Source organism: Melopsittacus undulatus, chromosome 4 (genome assembly GCF_012275295.1).
Source record: "Melopsittacus undulatus isolate bMelUnd1 chromosome 4, bMelUnd1.mat.Z, whole genome shotgun sequence".
Classification (NCBI taxonomy): domain Eukaryota; kingdom Metazoa; phylum Chordata; class Aves; order Psittaciformes; family Psittaculidae; genus Melopsittacus; species Melopsittacus undulatus.
Genome location: NC_047530.1, coordinates 105,969,135 through 105,993,476, shown reverse-complemented (window position 1 = coordinate 105,993,476; position 24,342 = coordinate 105,969,135). Strand labels below are relative to the sequence as shown.

General features: G+C 39.1%; 1 protein-coding gene across 2 annotated transcripts in view; it reads left to right on the top strand.

Moving 5' to 3' along the window:
- CACUL1 (CDK2 associated cullin domain 1) overlaps positions 1-23,562 on the top strand; it is a 48,342-nt gene extending 24,780 nt beyond the window's left edge. For both annotated transcript variants that reach the window (XM_034062051.1, XM_034062049.1), the window contains 5 exons: positions 2,868-2,970; positions 16,394-16,483; positions 19,007-19,145; positions 22,452-22,495; positions 23,054-23,562. In XM_034062051.1, the coding sequence (XP_033917942.1) occupies positions 2,868-2,970; positions 16,394-16,483; positions 19,007-19,145; positions 22,452-22,495; positions 23,054-23,094 (417 nt within the window). In that variant the 3' untranslated portion in view covers positions 23,095-23,562. The remainder of the gene's footprint in view (positions 1-2,867; positions 2,971-16,393; positions 16,484-19,006; positions 19,146-22,451; positions 22,496-23,053) is intronic.
- Positions 23,563-24,342: the final 780 nt, after the last annotated feature.

The window sequence follows — 24,342 nt, the reverse complement described above, 5'->3', positions numbered from 1 at the left end:
TAACTGCAAATAAAGCAAATTAAACTAGAAGCAGCTTAGAGCACATGGGGCTTTATTCCTGATTCCTAGTGGATAAGCATTTGCTTTGTAAATCTAAATGAGGTTATTCTGCATGCTCACAGATTGTGCATATCACAGCATGCTGCACACATGAATGAATAAAAATCATATTTCCACTTCAGAAAAATTAAAATCAGCATTTAGATGATATACTTTTTTTTTTCTAATAGGTTCTCAGTTGTTAATTATATTTGGAGATGTAGCTGAAAACCTGTGATCTTGTGGTTTTAAATGAGCCTAATGTTTGTGAGCACTGTGGTTTTACAATGGTTAAGAATGTTTTCATTGCCTTTAAAATACTACTATTCTTACTGGGTGGTATCACTTTGTGGCTTATTATCTAGAGGACATTTTATGTGTGTCTGTATACACAAATATATATGAGTGTATATATATATATGCATGTGGATAAGTTAAGTGTTCTTATATATTGTTTTTTCTCTTTCAAGTATTTATTGATCTCTTAATATTAACACAACTGTGTTTTTTAACATCTGCCTTACATGATACAGTGTTTTGTGGAAGAAAGGCTTATTTCACCTCTGACTTTCTCAGTTATTGATAACTGCTTACCTTTTCCTGTCAGTTAAACCTGTAGGTGACTTAACACACTTAAAGAAATACTGGTACAGCCTATGTAGTGACATCTCCACTAACGAGAACAGGGAAGGTGACAACTCTTCCGCTATCTCCTTTCAGCCCTGTGGATTGGAGTCAAAGTACTTAGGTTAGATTTTTCGTTCATGCAAGTGTAACATCTTTTTGGAAAGGTGCTTCCAAGTGAGCAAACATGAAGAATATTTTACAGTTGTTCCATGTTAAGTACTCTGTTGTAACTGCTGCTTGAAGCTGCTGGGGATTTTTGTTGCTTTTCTAGTTATGAAACTTACGGCATAGGCTTTTCAACTTGAACAAAAGGAAGCATCGCAGTTTGCACTTGTTGCCAGCTGCTTGTCATGTAAAAAAAAGTCATTAGTCTGGAAAGGGACCAGAGTAAGCTATTTCCTTAAGCTAACTATTCATGAAAATCAGTAGTTTGGCATTGTCAGGTTTGGTTCATCTCAGTAGACCTGTGCTGAGATGCTCTGGTCACTCCTGTGTGTGGCACCGGTAGGTACATGGTAGCATGTGGTTGGGAAGCTCAAAGTGGAAATGGTTTAGGAAGCTAGGTCTGATGAAAGACTGTAATATGGTGTGTAGCTTAGTGCTTCTGAGATGAAGGCTAGGTTGGACAGAGCCTTGGGTGACATGGTCTGGTGTGAGGCATCCCTGCCTGTGGCGGGGGCTTGGAACTGGATGATCTTAAGGTGCTTTCCAACCCTAACTATTCTATGATTCTATGATGTGTATCTTCAGTTGCTGTGAATTTCTCTTGCAACGGCAATTCACCATCAACCAAAAATACTAACTACAGCCTTTCTCTCAACCTCTGCTCAAAGAACAGGTCAAGGTGAGGGGAAAACAACTGAGTAATAGCCTTTAATAACACCTCTCCTGGTAGGGGGGGAACTGTCAGTAGGAAGTTACTATATCTTTAAAAAGTCTTAAGATTGTTACCCATTACTGCAACAAACCTAAAGTTAAACAGGGGCAGGTATTCAGCCCTCACATTGCTTTTGTTCCAGTAGGTTCAGTTCTCATTAAAGGTAAATGCTGCTGAATACATGCCTTGAAAATGTAAGGTTTCTGCATGGTCAGTTTGTTATGTGTACAGTTTTGTAATGGCCAACAAAATGGGTTTCACAAAAAGAAAATTCAGGATTGCTCTAATAGTGTTTCAAGGGCTTGTTCCAGTTATGCTATGTGTGTTTGTGAACAGGAGAACAACTTGATTTAAAGTGTGGAAAAACCTTTCTCCCTTAAGAGATCCCTTCCTCTAGTAAATCTGTTAAGTGCTTCAGTACATTATTATTTATTAAGTTGATTTTCCATTGCAGTATCTATTGAACTCTTTTACACATGGTGTCCAGATGAATTCAGTTGTTCTACTTCCATGTTAATATTGTGACAATAGGAGATTTATCTTGAAACAGGTATTTTTCCCCAGCATTTCAAACCCACCTATGAATAAAATAACAGACAAGAAATCTTACTACGAATTGCAGGCTGGGAGCTGAGGAAAAACACTAAATAGTACATTAGGTATAGATGTCCTCCAGGAACTCAAGAATAGAATTTCCTTTGAAGGTTGAAAAGGTGAATTTATTATTAATGCTGAGTGGGTTGAGATAACTGAATCCTAAAAATTCTAGTATAACTCAGTTTTGTACAGATCTGTGTATATCACTTATTGCCACAGTTGATTAATTCTGACCAGCTGTCCTCTGGGATTAGCAGTGAACCAGACAGAAGTGGATAGTTGTACTGGTGATTTCTTATTGTAACATACCTATTTTAATGGCTTAATTGCTTTCAGACACTGGTAAAAATGCTTTATTTTGTTGCAAACAGTATGTCCAACCCTATTTTGCAGTTAGAGCATTTATGAAGTTCTAAAATGGAGTGTTTTTTTCCTACAGACTCCCAAGTCTAGATCATTATGGAAATACACGTGTAGATATGGGGGGGAAGCACCCCTGTCTGTAAGGAGGTTTGTTGCCATTAGTACCACTTGCATTCTTAATTTTAAATACCTGGGGATGTTTTTATTGTACAAGAGTGTTCTATTTAGTATGAATACAGTCACTGAGGAAGCGCTTTACAGGTCAAATATTCTGCAGCTTTAAATTCTGTTTTTATTTCTGGATAAGTGTATTTTATTTGCTGTTATGAAAAACAAACTTGGAAACTTCTGTCTTATTTTCCAGAATAAATTTTACATAGAAACCAAGCTTAACAGAGACTTAAAAGATGACCTTATAAAGCTGTTTACGGAACATGTTGCAGAAAAGCACATTTACAACCTAATGCGTAAGTAAACCTATTGAATTTTTCTCACAATGGGAGTCTGGAAAACCATGGTGCTTTCAGGTATTGAAGAAATCTACAGCAAACAGGGAGAAAATGGTGAATGGTTAGTGAACTTAAATACAAATTCCTTTTTTAATCATCCACGTGAAAAAATGTGGTGTGCTTTTTCAGATAATATGACCTTGTATGAAGTCAGGGCTTTGTTGGGTATCTGGGGGAACAAATCTGCATTTTCCTCTTAGGATTTCTGATTATGACAACAACTGTTTTATTGTGCTGTTGCTTATGCTGTTACTCTTTAATTTCAGTGTCAAAATGTTGACAGGTATCATTAAGAATGTGATGTGGTCAGAGAATTGTGACACCACTGGCGTTACTGTCATGATGTACTAGTGTACTCCCTGCCAGTTAGCGAAGTGCATACTGCTGGCAGCAGTTTCTCTGTGAAGCTAGTGGGTTAATACAAATGGAATATGTTTCAAGTGATAAAGCTTCCCATTAAGTGCTCCTTTGGTGAACCGTTGAGTTTGCCTACAACCTGCTCTACCATCAGTATGTGGTTGTGTGAGCTTAGGGGCCTAGGTAGTGGCCTAGTTAGTCCCTTGAAAGGGCAGTTAGCAAAGGTGGAGATAATCAGACATTGAGTTCAAGAAGTAGTGAGCAGCTGACCAGCAGGGCTGAGAGAATTGCAATTGTAGATGCTTTGTGCACTTGGATAGTTCTTGTGTCCTGGACTGAGTTCAGTACCTAGCCTAGTGTGCTCCCCTTTGTAACCCACCCTGCTGCAGTGTCTCTGTATTCATCTAGCTGGTCCCCTCCTCTTTGCTCTGAAGCAGTTATCTGTATGCTAAATGGAGACCAAAGGGTGGGTGATTAGTGAAGTATATTCCTTCTTTTGTCTTTACTTGGGTATCAATGCCCTGCTCTCTCCAGTGAAGAAAGGTTTGGAAGAGTGTTGGTGAGCAGGGTGCCTACCCTCAGGTCAAGGAGCCTGGTAGCCTAGAATGATGTGAGATAGTCAATTCTGATGCCATCCTGTTGTTCCTGCTTGGAAAAATCTGTCTAAGAAGAGGTGTTAGCCATGTAGCAGATCAAATTGCTTTGGAAGTAGCAGGACAATGAGGAATGCCCACCTGATGTTTTATTGTGTGACAAAGAGATCATGAAATCTGGGAAGATTATTGCTGCAACAAGACAATGGAAAACTCAGCTGATACTGCCTTAAAATTAAATACATTTAATCTAAGTATATGCGTTTTTCAGGCAATGAAAACGTTACTGTGATTTGGCTTTTTTTCAGTGACAAAGGAAAGGTCATGCTGGTCACATCTTTAGAACATAAGCATGAGAATCAAATAGTAATTATAGGTGGAACTATTGAAAGGAAATTCCTGTGGCTGTGTGTGCATGAAATCTGAAATGCTTCTCTCCAGCTCTGTTGTAGTTGCAGAAGTAAAATAATTGGAAAATTAAAGTAAGCTATCATCAGTGGGGCTGCTGTGTATGGGGTCTGTTATTTAATGAGCAATTTCCTTGGGTTTCATTTCAGTCTTACCATCAGCTTATTAAAACGAAGTTATTTAGGTTTTTATCTTACTCCTAAGTAAGGTGATTTATACGGGTGTATATAAACTCCTGACCGTGACCTGAATTGTTTAGGTCTTGGATAATGGGGGTTTTAAATTGAGTTAAAGTCTGCATAAAGAAAATTCTAAGCTTGCTGTCAGTTCCCTGGGAAATTATTAAGGACACCCAGCACATGGTACCTCTTTATTATTATTATTGTCCTGTGAGATGCTGAAAAACTTGTATTATGTGCTGTCATTCTTGGCTGTTCTTTCTAGCTTGCTGTAATTCAGGCCGTAATAGAATCTTTGGAAGTGTAAGGACTATGTGAAAATAGCATGTAAGTCAGTGTTTGTTAATTACTGCCACATTGTCAGTGTGTGGTGCTGTTTCCTGACATTTTATATAGATTTAGTTCAGCAGAAAAGAGATTTTTGTATTATGGGGAGGTGGGGAATAAGGTTTAGAGTGGGTATGCTTAGGAAATGAAAGTCATTGAAATTGTGATCTATATAGAGAAATGGGATCCAGAGGCTGTTTTATAAGGAGATGCCGCAGCTACCACTTGAGCGAGAAGCAGCATGCCTTGCCTCTATTTTGAAAAGCAAACAACAAAATAGGTTTAATCTGTCTGTGAGCTAGACTCAGAGGACAAGAATAGCATCTGCTTTTGCTCTTGAAATTTGTTGCTATGTTTTTTGTACAAAGGAAGGTTTGTTTGTAGTATCTTGTCTTTCTGTCAGAGCCTGCAAGCTGACATTTGTATTTGAAGTTGTGTTCAGGAAGGACTGTTAATACATTTCAGGTTCTTTTGCTCAAAGAAAAAGTTCCTGCTCTACTTCAAAAGATGGGGAAAAATAAAGTCAGAGTAGCAGTGCAGTGCAGATCTCTTCCTTAGTGTTTGATCTTGCTCAAACTCCCACTCGCTGAGACAGCCCAAGTCCCCATGCTGTGTGGTTGAAGGCAGGAAGATGCAAAATGAACTCCTGGTAAAATGGTCTCTGTGGTGGAAGCACTTATCTGAGGACTTAGTTGTAGAAATAGAGTGATTGAGGTGTGAATTCATTACCTACAGAAGAAGTATTGCTTGAGTGAGCTTCACTTGAACACATTTTGCCTGCATAAACAGATTTAGTTCCATTTATTTGACAGAGGAAATGTTTATTAAAAAACCTTCACAATGCTCTTTTATCTAGAGCACTTATGAGCAGTTAGAGTTAATACATAAAAAGAAATAATACACAGATCCATGTACACAGCTGTGTTTGTGAAACACTTTTACATTCACACATACATATTGAGTCAGTGCTCTTCAAATTAGAGTGGATACATTTGAGCTAAGTGAATATAACCTGGTTATTTTCCTTACAAAGCCAGAGCTGGCTCTTGCAGATAAGGCTGTGGTATTAAATGGCTTGGGAGAAGTTGCTGTGTGCAGAATTACTTAACTGAATGTAAGAAGGAAAGATACAGCATCTTATTTACAAGAAGGTTGAGAAATGGGATGGGAAGGTGCAGATAATAACCCCTTGTCACTAGGGAGGGGGTGGTGGAGAATGTTATCTTTGTTCCTGCTGGAGTCCTGCATGAGATGATTTATAAGCAGGAAAATTCAGGGATACATGGGATCTTTTCTTCTTGTGCAGCCACTGTCTTTTCTGGTAGGTTAGACCTGAGTTTCCTGTGTTCCCATCTTTGATTCGCTGTGTCAGAAAGAGATCATAAACCAGGTCCTTTTTCCCCAGAGGAAAGGAAATCATTTGGGCCATGGTGAAAACGCTATACCATAAAGAGGGACCAAGACTTCATGAGTCTTAATGTTGTTGTCAGGATCCATGGTGAGAACATGGCCTGTGAATGAGGCAATTCCCTGAGACTTACTGAATTTTGAGCTTGAAAATATGAAGTGTAGGCAGAATGATCATTGAGGATTGAAGCATTACGCTTCAGCTTCTGAATGTCTCCGATTTTTGTTTATGATGTGTATCAAGGTAAGTACAGAATCAGCTACTGAAACTTGAGCATATGGTTATCTGTCTGTACATTGTTAATAGCATGTAGGCAACTGTTGCATGTAGTTTTCCATGTCAGTGCTTGTGTGAGTTCAGAGCTAAAACCCTGTGTAAAAATGTATTATTTATATTCATAGAATAGTTAGGGTTGGAAAGGACCTTAAGATCATGAAGTTCCAACCCCCCTGCCACAGGCAGGGACACCTCACACTAAACCATATCACCTAAGGCTTCATCCAACCTGGCCTCGCATACTGCCAGGGATGGAGCATTCACAACCTCCCTGGGCAACCCATTCCAGTGCCTCACCACCCTAACAGTAAAAAATTTCTTCCTTATATTCAATCTAAACTTCCCCTGTTTCAGTTTGAACCCGTTACCCCTTGTTCTATCACTACAGTCCCTGATGAAGAGTCCCTCACCAGCAACCCTGTAGGCCCCCTTCAGATACTGGAAGGCTGCTATGAGGTCTCCACGTAGCCTTCTCTTCTCCAGACTGAACAGCCCCAACTTTCTCAGCCTGTCTTCATACGGGAGGTGCTCCAGTCCCTGATCATCCTCGTGGTCTCCTCTGGACTTGTTCCAACAGTTCCATGTCCTTTTGATGTTGAGGACACCAGAACTGCACACAACGCTCCAGGTGAGCTCTCACGAGAGCAGAGTAGAGGGGCAGGATCACCTCCTTTGACCTGCTGGTCATGCTCCTTTTGATGCAGCCCAGGATACAGTTGCTTTCTGGGCTGTGAGTGCACACTGCTGGCTCATGTTCATTTTCTCATCCATCAACACCCCCAAGTCCTTCTCCTTGGGCTGCTCTGAATCTCTTCTCTGCCCAACCTATAGCTGTGCCTGGGATTGCTCCGATCCAGGTGTAGGACCTTGCACTTGGCAGGGTTAAACTTCATGAGGTTGGCATCAGCCCACCTCACAAGCGTGTCAAGGTCCCTCTGAATGACATTCCTTCCCTCCAGTGTATCAACCGAACCACACAGCTTGGTGTCATCGGCAAACTTGCCGAGGGCTCACTCAATCCCACTGTCCATGTCAGCGACAAAGATGTTGAACAAGACCAGTCCCAACACTGATCCCTGAGGGACACCACTCGTTACTGGTCTCCAGCTGGACATTGAGCCGTTGACCACAACTCTTTGAGTGCGGCCATCCAGCCAGTTCTTTATCCACCGAGTGGTCCACCTATCAAATTGATGTCTCTCCAGTTTAGAGACAAGGCTGTCATGTGGGACAGTGTCGAATGCTTTGCACAAGTCCAGGTAGATGACATCAACTGCTCCACCCCTGTCCATCACTTTTGTAGCCCTGTCATAGAAGGCCACCAAATTGGTCAGGCAGGATTTCCCCTTAGTGAAGCCCTGCTGGCTGTCACCAAGCACCTTGCTCTTTTTCATGTGCCCTAGCATGCCTTCCAGGAGAATCTGCTCCCAGATTTTGCCAGACACACAGGTGAGAGTGACTGGTCTGTAGTTCCCTGGGTCATCCATTTTCCCCTTCTTGAAAATGGGGGTTATATTTCCCTTTTTCCAGTTGTTGGGAACTTCACCTGACTGCCATGATTTTTCAAATATGATGGCCAGTGGCGTAGCAACTTCATTCGCCAGCTCCTTCAGGACCCGTGGATGGATTTCATCAGGGCCCATGGACTTGTGTACATTCAGGTTCTTAATTAAGATGGTCTTGAACCAGATCCTCTCCTACAGTGGGCCTAAGGTCTATATTTTCACAGTCCCTGCATCTGCTTTCCAAGACTCGGGTGCTGTGGTCAGAGCCTTTGCCAGTGAAGACCGAGGCAAAGAAGCCATTCAGAACCTCAGCCTTCTCCAAGTCCTGTGTAGCCAGTTCTCCCAACAGCTTCTGGAGAGGGCCCATGTTGTCCATAGTCTGTCTTTTGTTCACAGTGTACCTATAGAATCCCTTCCTGTTCACCAAAAATACCAATTCTCATGGTTTTCCAAGAAAAAACTCATTGTAAAAAGCCTGGAGAAGAGGACTAGCAGCCTATTTCCTTATAAGCAGTTTCTAATAGCTTAATGGGAAAAACTTTTCTCTGAAGATACTTATGTAAGACAGATGTCAGGAGATGAATTTCCACTGTATCAGTGCTTTCTGAAAAGGACCAGAAAAGTTAACTTGAAAGCTGGAAAAGGCTGCTAACAGCTACCTAAGGATGAAATTGTCCAGCTGTCCTTGTTGCTTGCAGCAGGTACAAATCTAATACAAAATTATAGAGAATGAATCTAGTTACAGCTGTTAGAGTTGATAAATGTACCAGGCAGCATGTTTCCTGTTGCTTGTGCAGTGGGTGAGCAGGAGAGCTATGCATTTAGCTGATGTGTTTTGCTGTGTTGACCTCCAGAAACCAGTTGATGTCAGTGGGGCAAGGGACCCTCATCATTTTGGCTCTGTACGGCTATGACATAGTGCCTATTGTTAATAAATTCCTTTTCTAGCTCTCATGACTACCCCAGAAGAGCAGCAGTGCAAAAGGCTATGATTGATGCCAGGTTTGTGGCCTAGTTATACAGCTACAATAAAGAACACAGGGTTTCTTTTGATGTGTTGGGGTTTTTATTCACTTGCTGTGCCTCACCCTTTGGCAGAGATAGACAAGAAAAGGATGGATTGGATTGACTCTTTCCATGCTTGAGCTGGCGCTTGTTTTTCCTCCCCTCTATTTTGACATCTATCTCAAATCTGTGTGTGAGAAGTAACCTGTTACTGCTCTGATGCACAAACTGTAGAGAAAATTCTCTGCCAAGGCAGAAAACACTCATTATTTTTCAGCTGCTTAAAGGAAGCATTGCTCTTACCCTTTCTGTATGCTGCTCTTCTGGATTTGCATTCAAGAAGTTATTCTTTGTGTTTCTTACTACCTTATTGATCCAGTGCTTATGTTTGATAAGGAAATAGCAGTTAGCTTCATAAATGAACTTGTTCTTTAATGGCTGTACTGTGTTGGATCCAAAGGCAGTGTAGGCCTGTGTCCTAGTTTTGACAAAAATGCATAGAGCATTATTATAGCTTTGGTGCAGCTGAAGTTTGGTGACCATGGGTTTGTACCTTGGAAGGTGTTTGTCCTGTAGGAAGAGCTGAAGGTGTCCTTGCGCGGTTTAGGTATATCTACATAAATAAGTGATGTGGTGTAAAAGGAACACAGTACAAAACACCTATGTGTTGTTGAGGACCCAGTATTCGCCTTTATGTGAGTTTGGGAGAGTTTTATTTCACACTTGCTAATGTCTGGTCCTGTGGACAGAACGCCAGTTAGGAGTTTGAGCACATCTGGTTTAATCTTGCCCGAAAGGAATGATGTTAATATGCTCCAAGGCAGCTCTGTCATACAAACCAAGGAGCTGTAAATGGGGATGATCAGTGAATTTGCTTCAAAAGCACATTTTGAATCTGAACTAAAGCATTAATAGAGAATCTGCCCTTAAGCATCTGAAATAACCATTCCTTTTTTCTTCAAGATGCAGAGTGACTGCTGTGATGGCAGAAGCAGTATGTTGTTAATCAAAAAGTCCCATTTGATTGCTGAGGCTCTTTCCTTCTCTAATACATTGGATATTACTCGGCCCCTAGACACTGCTTTGCTTGCTTTTCCTCCTTCAAGTGTGCAAAATCATTATAGGGAAAAAAAAATCTGCATAACCTTACTTCACCTTCATGAAGGTGTTTCTTGCTTTTAAGAATGATACAGAAAAAGAAAACCATAGATCTCTTTTAAAAGAATAAAATAATTTAAAAGGCAGAATTACTTGCCAGTGCAGTGCCTTGCTCTTTGTCTTTAGAATCAGTCTATGTGTCTGGATAGGTAAAATGATCTTAGAAGATTGCCTCCTGAGGGCCTTAAAAATGGAGCAATGTAGCAGAGCACTAGGAAAAACTGATTCATTCCAGTGTATTTATACCAGACTAAATGAGGGTGACTTCTGTTAGAATTTCTCTACAACAAAAAAGCTATTTTAATCTTTTTCTGCAGCTATAAAGCTATTTAAATACCAGCTTGAGACATTAAATGTTTGGGGAAGGGGAGAAGGAGGGTGTTGTAGCATAAAGGGTCCTTTTTTAGATGTAGGGAAGGGATGCATTTATTGTAGAGTTCTTTGTTAAAATTACATTTAAAAGATTTTTATGCATATACAGGATTGTGAATTTGTTTCATTGTTTAATTTCTGGCTTATTCTATGTAGGCAAATAGGTTAATGTTATTGGCTCTACTTCAAGTTCCTAGTTTTAACCCTAAAAAATGTTTTCCTTCCTGTCTTCCTTCCAACTATTGGAAGACACAGATAACTGATAGTGAAAATCAACTGCAGCGTGTTCCAGTTCTTTTCCAGCATGTGAGGTCTCTGCTGGGATGCTGCATTGACCATTCGTTTTTCTTTGAAACACTGAATTGTCACATTAATGTCAGTCTATTCTTAGACCTCAGCAGTTCCCCCCACACTCTCAAGGGCTATGTGGGATATACCTTGTGTAGCTATTAATCTTAAATCCTCTGTGCTTTGCAGGCCTTATGGAATAATCAAGAATGACAAACTGACCATTTTAAGGGTGATATCACTAATATTGAAGTGCTGGTTGTAATTTGTCAGCTAAGGGCTAAGTAATTGTATTGTAACCATATTGGAAACAGTATGTACTCTTACTAAGCATAAGAGAATATGCTCAAATTCTTTAAGTAACACTTGCTCAAGGAAGATGTGAATGCTCCATCCCTGTCAATGTTCAAGGCCAGTGTGGGCAGAGCCTTGGGTGCCATGGTCTAGTGTGAGGTGTCCCTGCCCATGGCAGGGGGGTTGAAACTTGATGATCTTAAGGTCCTTTCAAACCCCAGCTATTCTGTGATTCTATAATAATCTACACACAAATTTTATCACTGAACTAAACTTTTCACCCAAGAACTAGGCTATTTTAAAAAGCTGAAGTTGCATTTCATATTTTTCCTTGTTTCATGTTGATTAAGTTGCAGCACCTTTGAAGTAAAGGCATTTTCTCATTGGAAAATACAGTCTGAAGTAATGACTGTCATGTTTAATCTGGTTCCTTGGTAAAAAAGTAGGAATAATATTCCCATTTCAATAAGCCTTAGCATAAAATTGCAAACGGAAAAATATCACCTTATTTTCGAATTATAGAAATCCAAAAGTATATATGTCTGCATTTATAGCTTTGCTTTTCATATTTATTCTTCGAACAACACTGGATATTTTCCATGTGATGAAAACTTTAGAATTTTTATTTTGTAGCATTTTCATTAGATGCTTAATAAAGCCTTTGGGCTATACAATGGATATTTTAAACATAATCTGTGGCTCTATGAAATTCCTACTGGCAAATGCTTAGTAAGAAATACAATGTTTAGGTCTTTTTTTCTTCTAATCCACATTTTTATTACGAACTTTTGAAGAATTTCAGTTGCTAAAAATCTATTTTTAGTTCTATTTAAAGAAAAAGAAAAATGCAGAATCGTGAGCAGTTTGTTCCTGGAAATGTGAGGGTTAAGCCAGAAGAAAGTTTGGCTTTCATGTAAAAGGCTATTGAAGTGAACAAGCACAAACCATATCTCAGTTAAAGTATTGAAAAATGATCAGTCCTTGTAATAATAAAATAGGCAGCAGATAAATAATAAAACAACAAACTCCAAAGAACGACATCCCCCCCCCCAACTCAGCCCAGAACAAACCCAGCCAGCCTCCCCTAAAACCTCAACCAAGAACAGTAGCATAAAACTACAGCTGCATTTTGGATGCCAGCCATAGTGGTTCCCTTCCCATTAGCTATTGGCATATGGCTTTTAATCAAGTGCTTTGCACAGGCTGGATTTAAGAGAAAAGGTTATGATACAGGAATCATAGAATAGTTAGGATTGGAAAGGACCTTAAGATCATCCAGCTCCAACCCCCCTGCCATGGGCAGGGACACCTCACACTAAACCATATCACCCAAGGTTTCATCCAGCCTGGGCTTGAACACTGCCAGGGATTGCGTGGCCACAGCTTCTCTGGGCACCCTGTGCCAGCGCCTCAGCACCCTCACAGGGAAGAGCTTCTGCCTAAGAGCTCATCTCAGTCTCCCCTGTTCTGGCAGGTTCAAGCCATTCCCCTTGGCCTGTCACTACAGGCCCTTGTAAAGCATCCCTTTTCAGCTTTCTTGTCAGCCCCTTTAGGTACTTGAAAGCTCAGGTATATCTTACTTATGGTTGTGTAAGGATTTCAATTCTATGGAAATGTTAAAGTTGTTCTTCTGCAAAATAATGTAAGTATTGCATACTGGAATTAAGTACTAAGGAGCACAGTTTATACTATGGGATAAAGATCTCCAGAATACATTCATTCTACTTTGCAGCTTCATTAAGCTATCAGTTCTGCTTCAGCTGAAGACTGGAGAGCAGCAGCTGACTAATGCCTTAGTTGTGGAAGCCGTTGGAGTTGCTTTTAATGGGAATACCCTTTAAGTGCATCCCTGAATAATTACAACTTTGAACACATCTGCCTAAGCCATACTTATGTCTAATTTGTTAAAATATCTTACTTTGAAGTTCTATTAAATTACTGGAAAGGGAGGAAAAAAATCTTGTGTGCTAACATGCAAAAGTTTCAGTTTTCTGCCAAGCAAAATAGATCTGTTTTAAAGGAATGCTGAAGGATAGAAAAGGATTTTTGGGATAGTTAACTCCTAATTTTTTTCACGTGAACCTTGAGTTAAGAACTTGTGATTTTGAACTTGAGTTGTCATCTGCTGTTCCTGGAATTACTGGGGTCACAGGTCTTGCGCCATGTACCCCACTGTAATTAGGAAGTAGCTTAAGCCTTCATTGAGAGACAAGCTTCTCCAGTGTTACTGTGTAATAAGAGAGTAACTCGGTTACTGTGGAGTACCTGAAGTGCTATAGGTTCATACCTCACATACTCCAATATAGTTCATCCCCAATAACTCAGAAAGATGCTGAGGTTGTTCTGGGTATTGTGTCTTACCTTGGTTCAGCAATATTTCAAAGCATCTTGTATGTTTCTGAATGAAAACATTTCATCTTGGGAACCCACGCTTTTCTTTGATTCTGCCATGAGTTGTTTTCAGGACTATGTTCAGGTTAATTAACTTAGCATATTGGTTACTTAGTCTGTAAAATGCAGTATTTCACAAGCACTGGGGAGGTGGTCAGATAGTATCATAGCGTCGGTACAGCTGTCAGTCATCTGAGGCTTGGTTTTATTGGAGCTTCTGAGAGTAGGGAGGAGTCAGTGCAGCTTCTGTTTTGTCATAATTATTCTAATAAAACGAGCCAAAGCTTTAATATGTGGAGGTCTTTTGTGAGATTGCAAAGTAACAACAGGGATAGATAACTTCAGTATGTCTGGCACAGTTGTTTCTGTTTTAAGTGACCCTCTCTTAAGAAGCAATCAGGATTGATGAACCTTTAGGTAGGTTTCATTGCAAAACTGAAGGCAAAGTTTTACCTCTTCCATCTATTTACATCTTTGTCTATAAACCTGAATTGAGGTTTTTTGGATATATCCAAAGAGGGGAGTCTTGCTCATTCTTATGGAAATCATTCTGAAAAGACATATCCTACAGCAGTGCTTTTTGTATCAGATACTGATATCTAGCTTTTGGAGAAAGTGTAGGCTGGATTATGATTTAATGAACAGTATATTCTTTCACTTTGCTTTATTGAGAAACAGGAAATGTATGCCATTATTTTGTTATATTGTTGTTTAATATAATGCCATCATGCTTGTATTTGGCTGTAATCAGGGAGTGACTTCAGTTTGCATTGTAGCATGTGGTGATCTGCAGGTGAATTCTTTCACTGATTTTAATCATGAAATCCCTTTCTAATGACAGGTAGTCATAGACCAATAATCTAGAACAGAAACAAGTGGCTGCTTGTTATACACGCTTTATATTGCAAATATACCTGTTCCCATGACCTCAAAGGTTCACAATTGAAATAACCTTCATTAGTGAATATTACCTTAACAAAAGTGACAAGTAATATTACGTTTGTAATGGTAAACTATACTCAAGACGTGGACTACCCTCTTAAAACTATTGCTTCTACAGATAATGCAGTTGGTCAATACCTTGATCATGTTAAGGGACCACTGGTGGGGGTTTCCATTACCTGGAAGGGAAGAAAACTCTCAGTAGCATCATTTTCTCCCACAATATGTCCTCTATCTATGAAGTTACATAAAGTAGCTTCTGAAATATTTTTTAATTGCTCTTGCTAGTTATAACTTAGGCACTAGCGAGAGCACAATTTTCTGTTTGTGAGGTTTAAATTCAAGAAGCTATGCTACTTTAATTTTCTTACTAAATGCTCAACTTCACTTTGTGCTTTCTATGTCATTGTTAATTCCTAGGCTGCTTTTGTTTTAAATAATTGGTTATACATATTTTAGGGATATAATTTGTTGTCTGTGTCTGAAGAACAAATTTACAGTTCTGTGGACAGTGCTAATGTGTTGGTGAAGCTTAGGCTAAAATAACTACAATTTAATTAAATATATATACATATATATATATACACCCATACGTGCTTTGGATTGTCTGTTACTGTTGCCTAGCTTCCTTATAAAAATTACCTTCTTTCTAATTCTATGATTTGCAACTTTCTTGGTTGCCAAGAGGCTGTTTGAAAAATATCTTTAGGAAATAGGCTGTAAATAAGTCTTTACAAAACAAATCACAGGTTCTTGCCCCCTCAAGGCTTCAGCTGAAATGAGCAAGCGCTTGTAAGATGGTTCTTTGTAACATAAATTCATCTGCAACAGTTAAATATAACAACTTTGATTACTTGGAGATTAGAAAAAGTATTCTGTTTTTTAATCTTCCTATTACATGAGCCACTTAAATCTTCAGTAGCATGTGCTTCTTTTTCTGACACTGTTTTCCGTTTTATGGTACTATAGCGGAAGATGCTGCAGCTAGATCTGGAGATGCTCTGAGGCTTAAAAAGCAAAGTCTGTACAATGTAAGCACAGAGATATGCCCTTTTGGTAGAGTTGTAAGAGTCATTTCTCCTCTATCTAATGGGTACAGAAAGGTGTATTTATTGCTTGACTCCTTTGTAGAGGAATAAAAACTGAGAGGCATCAGTTGGTTTAAACCTTACTTATTTCTTTTCTTTCTCCTGGGTGTTTCGATAATTCAGATATAAATTTGAACCTTTTAAGCCTTATAAATTACAAGACAGGGTAAAGGCTTGTATATTATAATATAAATGGTGAATGTGCTATTGCCAGGTTTTTCCACAAGAGGAAATACAATTATTGCAATGTTTACTAGAGAAGAATTACCAAGAATGAAATTAAGATATTCACTTGTGTTTAAAAGAACCACTTTTCTTATTTGATTTTTACATATGTTTTTACACTGCGAGTACTTCATTCACAGACTTCCAATCGCCCTCAGTTTTCTGTACAAGATTTGGAGTACTGTAAAGCAAGGACTTGTGGCTCTCCATATGTTCGGCCCACAGTATGAGAGTGCTTCTAAAAATAAATTGTTTACTTCAGTTCTGCATCTGAATTCTTAGAGCCATCACTTGCTTGGTTTTTCCTCGTGACTCCTGCTGCCTGTCTGAAAATGGATGAAAAACAAGTTATTTCCCATTTTCATCATCTAGAATTTGAGCAGAATATCTCTATTAAAGGTGATGTTGTATTACTTTTGAGCATTATCAGTTATATACCTGTTTCCTTTGTAAGGACATCAGATAACAAAGCACAACTATTGTTTGTCTTTGATATAATAATGTATATGTAAAAGCCTGTATTTGTTTATTAGAAAACCTGTTAATTCTCTTAATTTTATTTCAGCTTTACTTTTGGAAGCTCAGTCAACGCCCTTTCAAATAACTCCTTCAACCATGGCAAATATTGTGAAAGGCCTGTATACACTACGACCAGGTAAAAAAGAAATGCTTCCACAAGTCTCTCATACTTTATTTGATATAAAAATAGAAATGAGGATGGGAAAGCATTACAAGAAGCTCTAGTTCTTGTACGCAAGCCAGGAATGGGGTGGACCTCCATTTACAAATTGCATGGATAAAGCACTTCAGTAAGCAAGGATTATTTTTACAACAGCAAAATTAACATCGTACCATCATTTTTAAGGCAATGCTGATTTCATTTTTGTGAACTGCTCAGTACCAAAGAAAAGAAGGGTGTATATATAAGTATAATTCTTTTGAAAGCAGCTCAGTGTGGTTTTGTTGTAGGTGATGGACTTGTGATTTCCCACTTCTTCATTTCAGATGATCGCTGTTGTGTTGTCTACTTCACAACACAACAGATACTGGTTTGAGTTGGTACCATGGGCCTAATTGGATTTTGAATAGTTGTCTTATGGCTATAAGATACTTAAGTATAAAGGTTGTTCCTATAATTTGCCTGCTTTCCACAGCTGGTAGGAAGACCCAAATGGCTGACTTTAAGCTATTGTTTAAACAATACGTAATTTCTCTGGTTACCTGCTCGTCAAGCTTCTCAGCCTGTGAGAAAATGAAGAACTTTAATGTCATTCCAACCAGAAGAGCACAGGATAGACTTCTTAATGTAAAAGGCTGTTCTCTGGTGGTGCTGGGTCTTGAGGATGAATCCTGAAACAATTGGGGCAAGAGTTTCTCTGAGGCCATGCTTTTCTGCTTACTCTGTGGGACTTGCTCCATTGGATGTATTACGGCTCTGGCAAGCAGATAACTGGAGCAATAAAGCAGAAAATGTGGTCAGTGGGATGTGCTGGAGTATTAGAGCAGCACTAGGAAGTGTCTGCTTAAGCAGTGTAAAGAACAAAAGGATGCAACTGGTGGTGATGGACTTTCTCTTATTTCCTCTTCAGGCAGAAAGTACTTGACAGGCTGTTAGATCTCAAATGTTGCCAGAAAATCTGTATTCTAGTTCTAGCTCCAGCATGTGATGCCTGCATCAGAAAACACTGGAGCCTGGGGCAAGTGCTCAGGCTGCCGGTTGTCTCACTTGGATTTAGTCTGAAATACTCTTTTCACCTCACCCATAATGATCTGGCAGTGGCATGAAATACTCTACCACAGTATTTCATATTGTGGATTCCAAGTAAGTTTATTAGCTTGGCTAAATGATTCAGTAGCATTAGGTCTTCAGCAGGTAACACATTTCACATGGTACTTTTTTCCTGTATTTCATTAGATGAAGAATGCTGTTTCATGTCTGTAGAATTTGGGGGTTAGTTGGTTTGGTTTTCTTGTCATTGTATCTATTGTAAAACTATCTGGATGGCTGAACCCAAAGACTGGGTATTTAGGAAAAATATCTTGTCTGAAAGGGTTGTGGAGCATTGGAACAGGCTGCCCAAGGAAGTGGCTGAGTCACTATCCCTGGAGGTGTTTAAAAGATGTGTAGATGTGGCACTTAAGGACATGGCTTAGTGGTGTACTTGGGAGTTCTGGGTTAATGGTTAGACTTGATGATCTTAAAGGTCTTTCGCAACCTAAATGATTCTGTGATGAGGCAGTTTAGTGCATTGGATTTTGTTTAAACCCCATGTACACTAATAATGAGGATTTTCTAGGTTTGCCAGTTAGAATGAAGAGTAAAGTTTGGCATTGACCAAATAAACATGTGGGAATTGGATGAAAACTTGTCATATGCCTTAGTGAATGTTTTGAAAAGCATCCCTTATTTCCAAGTAAAGATGGAGTTTAAGGTAACTGCTATAACCTCTGGAAAGACTGGCTTCAGAAATACTCAAGAAGTATTCGTTTCTCTCAGAACAGTTGCTAGAAACCCAGTTTTCATCCTTGACTCATTCTGTGTTTCATATAATCAGCCTTGAAGCGACTTTAAGGTAAACTTTCTTACTCCTGTAAGGCAGTGTTTGGTATAGTGAAATTAAATCACATTTCTATCCTGAAGCCGAGCTAGTAGAGGTTAATATTACATAATGGAGATTAGAAAAGTGTTCATCTAAGCTTTGGAAGATCAGGAAGAGAATTATGTTAATTTATTTGAAATGGGGGATGGAGAAGCAAGGTTGTATGGTGACATTAGTGTGATTTGTAGAAGGAAGGCTCAGGGAAGAGAGGTATAAGCTCTGTGAATACACTTGCAGAGTAAAGTGTTACAAATGAGCTGATTATCAAGGTGAGTTGATAATCAAAGATATCGAGGTGAGTGCAGAGACTCAGCAGGACCGGTGAGATGTAGCAAAAACTGAATTTCAATTTGATGATGAGGTTGATGACAATAAATCTTTTATCTACATGTAAACATCTGATTATTTGTTCTGCTTTAAGGCTTCGTTTCTGTGGAGTTTGAGGGTTGGGTATTTGTTCGTTTAAACTCAAGATCCTAAAATGTGTTTAAAATAGAGCAAAGTTACATTTGTCAAAGAATAAAGTTTTCACAAAAGATCTTTTCCACATTTTGTTGTTGCTTCCTCTTTTCTTATAGAATGGGTACAGATGGCACCAGCTTTGTTTTCTAAGTTCATCCCAAATATTCTTCCGCCTGCTGTGGAATCTGAGCTTCAGGAATATGCTGCTCAAGACCAGAAACTTCAGAGAGAGCTTATGCAGAATGGATTTACTAGGTAATCATTATTAGTCTTCAGTAGTAATTGTGCTGGACAGTGCTGAAATGGTAGAAATGAATGAATCTGAAAATACTGAAGAAATAATTCAAAAGTTAATAAATAAGCTTCACAACTCAGTGTTTGAAAATGGCCCTTTTTTCCCATGCTTTTTGAGCACTGCCAACTCTGCAGATGATACCAAAAAATAGACGATGGGAAGTCTTGAAATATTTTAATGAAAAAGATTGTTTATAATTCATAAATTCAAAACACAATTCCCTGTGCTTTGATTGTTTCTAATGTATGATTATGCCATTCTTCAGCCTTTACTTTGGCTCTTTATTTTCTATAAACTGACTTCTTTTCATGATGTTTTTGAAAATGCCAGTTGATGACTTTCTCCTTACTCCACTGGCAGAGCTATTTATACGGTTAAGGTGTTTATTTTAAATAGTCTTTTTCTCATCTAAGTATTGAAAGAAAGAAAAAGCATCAAAAGAGACAGCAGAAAATGTTCCTGGCCTGTATTATGCCCTCTGGGCAGTCCCTGTTGCTTTGTGCTCTTCTGTTTAACTGCCTAGATGGAAGCACAGTGCTTTCACCACAGCAGTATACCACTTTTGCAGTAGTCTTAACAGTCTAAGGAACCCATTGTGCTGTTCCCAAGAGGATCATTTCTGCATGAAGAGAATAAGTCTTCATCTTTCTTGTTACCTGTGCAACACTGAGAATCTGGTCCTGTAGTTTTAACACCCACTGGACGTGGGTATATTTAGTGTAAGATGTACTCCTGGATTTCATACCCTCATGTAGGTTTCCTCAAAGGTGATCTCTCTTTTCAAAGCTTGGTAAATTATTGAGCTTCAAAACTCTGCTGCTGACCCAAATGCAAATGGTTTTGTAGGCTCACTCCTTGTAACGCTTTCTGGTGAGGAAAAGATGTTTTTGGCAAGTACACACACGAGTCAAGGCACTGAAAACAAGCCATAAGGGCTTGAGCTGAAAAGAGCAGTGCATCTGGCACAAGACACAGAAGTTTGAGACTTGGAAACTGAGCTGGCCTATAATGCTGATAAGAGAATGCCAGGTACAGAACAGAAAAAGGAACATTTTAGTTTTGTCTTTCAATATTACTAATTCTGTAGGTGGCTTCTAATATTCTGCTTACAACTGCATTTCACCAGTTTCACACTTCATAGAGAATTAAAAATCAAGTTTCAAGGAGTAATCGTCCATATCCACAAAAACAATCAGTCTCAAAAACCTTTTTCCCTAGGTACCTGAAAATAAAAGAGGCTTGTTAGCCTGGCTGTGAAGTTCTTTGGCTGGTGCTGTGAGGAAGATGCTGTATAAAAGGCTAGGAAGGATACCGACCACTGCAAAGGCCAGATGTCTCTGTGGTGCTCTCTTGTTTGAGACCTGGGGGGATCCTCAGAATATATGTTAGAAACTCCTGGTTTATGCACAAAAGTAATTCTCTAGCACTGGAACTATTGCAAATCCATAGGAAACTGCTTCTGTCCTGTGTGTGAAGTGGGGATGGAGAAGAGATTAGAGCTTGATGATATTCATACAAGGATGAACCAAATATTAGTTAAGGTTTCAGTGTCATATATTGTTGGCACAGTCTAATTTCTACAAGTTCTTTTCCTTCAGGCTTTATGCAGTATGGCATCTGCTGGGTAGTGAACATGTGAAGAGTTTTGGTATACCTTGTAGGTTTAGGAAATTGGCCCACCCTAGCCCATGCTTTTATGCAGCTGCTGTTTCTACATAACTGCTTCCAGTGTATTAAATAAAAATGCAAACTAAACCTTTGCAGTAGAATAACTGATTGATGCCATTTAGTTTCTGGTGAGTGTGTTTTGCACAGCATATTTATATGGTTGTACTGTCAGGGGTCAGTGCAGTCTGGTAAACATGAAGGTCATATAAAGTGTTAGAGTCTGTCATCATTAAAAGAATACAGGTAAAAGAAAACTGAAACACAGGTAATGTATTTGCTATGTAGCATTTTGCAGTGGCATTTGGAACACATTTTGCTCTGCATATTACATCTTGAAATACATTTCTTCCTGTGTTGTAAATAAATATAACTTATTTATAACTCAAAATTGGTCTGAGGTTATATTCCTACACGTATAGATGTATATATTTATACATAAAAAAGGTTGTTTTCTCTTTTAGCAAGTAATGTGCCAAGTGTGTTCTCTTCTAGATTAGTATGAAATATCATCTGTTCTTCTCCAATTGCACCAGAAATGGTGAAGCCGTTGCTGCTGCATTTCCCTGTAAAGCAATAACCTCGAGGAACACAACGCAGTGAGGTCTCTTCGGCAGCATTAACGACATGTCAGGTTCTAGTTGAAATAGTCAGGTTATAAACACGATTAAATACTATTGTTGCAGGATAGGCCAGTTGCTTGGCAGTATTTCTCTTGTGAACGACCTTAATCAAGGCATGCACAGCAGATCAGTCACCTTAAGAGTTTCTTCAGGGAAGAACAATTTCATGTTATTGGAAAAAAAAACAATATTTTCTGCCAATTCCCAGCAGATAAATGTGACATTATAACCACTGTGATGAAAATGTATTAGGATCTCTCTTCTTTAACAGCACCAATAGCATATCTATCACCACAAGGATGATAGGTATTTTCCAGCTTCTAAGAGTTCGTGTGCATAAGAATAAAAGGAAAGAAACTGTTTTCCAATGGGAATTCAACTTTGGGTTTTCGGGAGCAATAATGTCAACCAGTGTTTATACAACTTTCTAGTTACTTATTTAAATTTTCCCCTTGAAGAGGGCATGCTGTTAGCTCAGACTCGCTTAGAGTCTGTTGGGTTTTCAGCAGCATCGTATGTTTTCATAGTGATAGATGCAGAGATATTCACGTAGCTCTATAAAGTTCAGTTAAGGAGTCTGAAGCAAGGAAAACAATTTTATGCATGACTTAAGACCACATTACATACGAGCAATTTTCCTCATCTTAATTTTGTGCAAAATTATCTTATAAAATCAAACACACTTCAACGGAAGGGTGAGCTAATTAAATCAGAAAAGTATAGCTTATGCTTCTGTTCTAGTGAATTGGGAATCCTGTAGCCATGTGTTATTACTGCTCTGTTTGAATTTTGATTCCAAAGTCTATGGAAGTTGATGGTTGTGCTGAGCTATTTCATACTGATTTCCCTTTTTAAAAATCATTGAATGGTTTGGGTTGGTAGGAACCATTAAAGGTCTTACCCAACCCTCCGTGCTACAAGCAGGAGCATCTTCAATTAGTTCACATCATCATGAAAATACTTCTCTTTCTTTCCTAGAGGTGACCAGTCACGCAAGAGAGCTGGAGAAGAGTTAACTTACAGTAAGTATGCATCTACCCCTGCCCTCTGGTGTGCTGCAGACCCTGAGAGGCTGAGCATACAGGTAGTGGTGGGCTTCTGGCTTCTCGGGGGTGGTGAGGTATCAGGGACTGCATCTCCACGTACAGTTATCTGAGTGTAGCGAAAGTCCCATCTGTTGTGCTGACTAAATACTTGTCCAGGGGAGAATGTAGTCCTGTACATTCCAGGTTGGGATTGAAGTACAAGGTCCTGATTGTCATTAAATAGTTTTGAAGACTGGAGATTAATATCTGTAGTTACTGCCAGTTCATTTTATTACATTCTTTCCGCCAAGTTTCCTCCTGTGCCTTCGCTGTTTGCTTTATTTCCTACCATAAAATGTCATGCAGTTTTATGATGAACTGTTATTATAACCTGAAATGAATGAATGGATGTTTATATGTTATACCAGCTTCTGTTTACACTGTTGATGTTTTGCAGTCAGTGCTGGGTTTTGGGCTTTTGGGGGAAGGGGGTAAAGGACATAAGGTGGAAGTTTTAATACAAGAGAATTTCTTGAACTTTTAATGTAATTTCAGATGGCTCATCAACTTGTGCAAGCACCAGAGGGTACAGATAGTGAATATACTGGATCAGCTTCTATTCCTAGCCAGAACAGACACTGGAGGAGCGCAGGTGGTATCCGGAGCCTCCTTTGGCAACTGCTGATACTCGAGCTCTGACACGAGCTATGCCTCAAAGAAGAGTTTTGGACTTTCTTCTTTATATAGTAAAATGTCAGTTGCTGCTACAATTGGGATGACTTTGAAAGACATGTTTCCTTGGTCTAGCCTATCGACAAGTTCATGTTCTGTGATTTTTTTCTGTGAGGAATGCACCTTGAAAAACAATCCTTTCAAAGTGGAAACGGGCAGCGAAATCAGCAGCTTCCAAAAGCGTTAGAATGGAAGAATCCTTTTTGCACTCTTTTCGTAATATTAAGGACGTTCTTAAAACTAGTTAACACATCAGTGTATTAGTTTTTAAACTTCAAGGTATTTTCTGGAGCTTTTACTTAATAAGAATAAAGTTTCATTATTTTACAGTATTTGTTTGTTAGTTTAAAAATGGTCACCTTTTAAGAGTTGGTCCCATGTAAATGTATCTTCTGTCAGGGAGTTTAAAATTCCACATTTTTCTTTTCTCTTCGTTTTTTGTTACTTGGTATTTTGAATCTCTTTTCCTGTGTGTTTGTACTCCGTGCCTTCAGCTTGTGCACTTTGCAACTTCAGAGACCATATTTTGTTTACTGCAAAATGTGCTCTCGAGGCAAAACTTGATGTGAGCAAACATGCTGCAAAGTTGCACTTTTCTCTTGCATTAATGGGAGGTGAATTTAATGAGGAAGGGAGAAAAGTTGAACCTGTCACCATAGCTAATAGTGACTTGAAAGTTTGTCCCCTTTTTATTTTTCATATGTATTTGTGTTTGATGCTGGGACCAACTCTTGTAGAACCCCTCTCATTGACTTTTCATTGGCTTCCATAATTGCAATAGATCGAGATGTGAATTCCAGATTGAATGAAATACTAAGGTATGTTTTATGTTGTGCTATGTAGAGACATTGTGGACAAAATTCTCCAGTCTAGTAGGTCTGCAGTGTGCATCTTTGTCAGCACAAACTAGATGTGCACCTGATTGATCTGCGAACAATGGTACCTGACCAAGATCGCTTTGTGACTCCTGTGCCACTTCTGTTTTGGGAATGTGAAGGGGGTATGATGGTGGGTGTAGTCAGAATCAGGGAGTTGAGGAGTGGTATAATGCAGCCTCTTGCTTCCAGTCTTGTGTAGACTCAGTTGGAAATCCAGCTGAGCCCAGTTCCAGG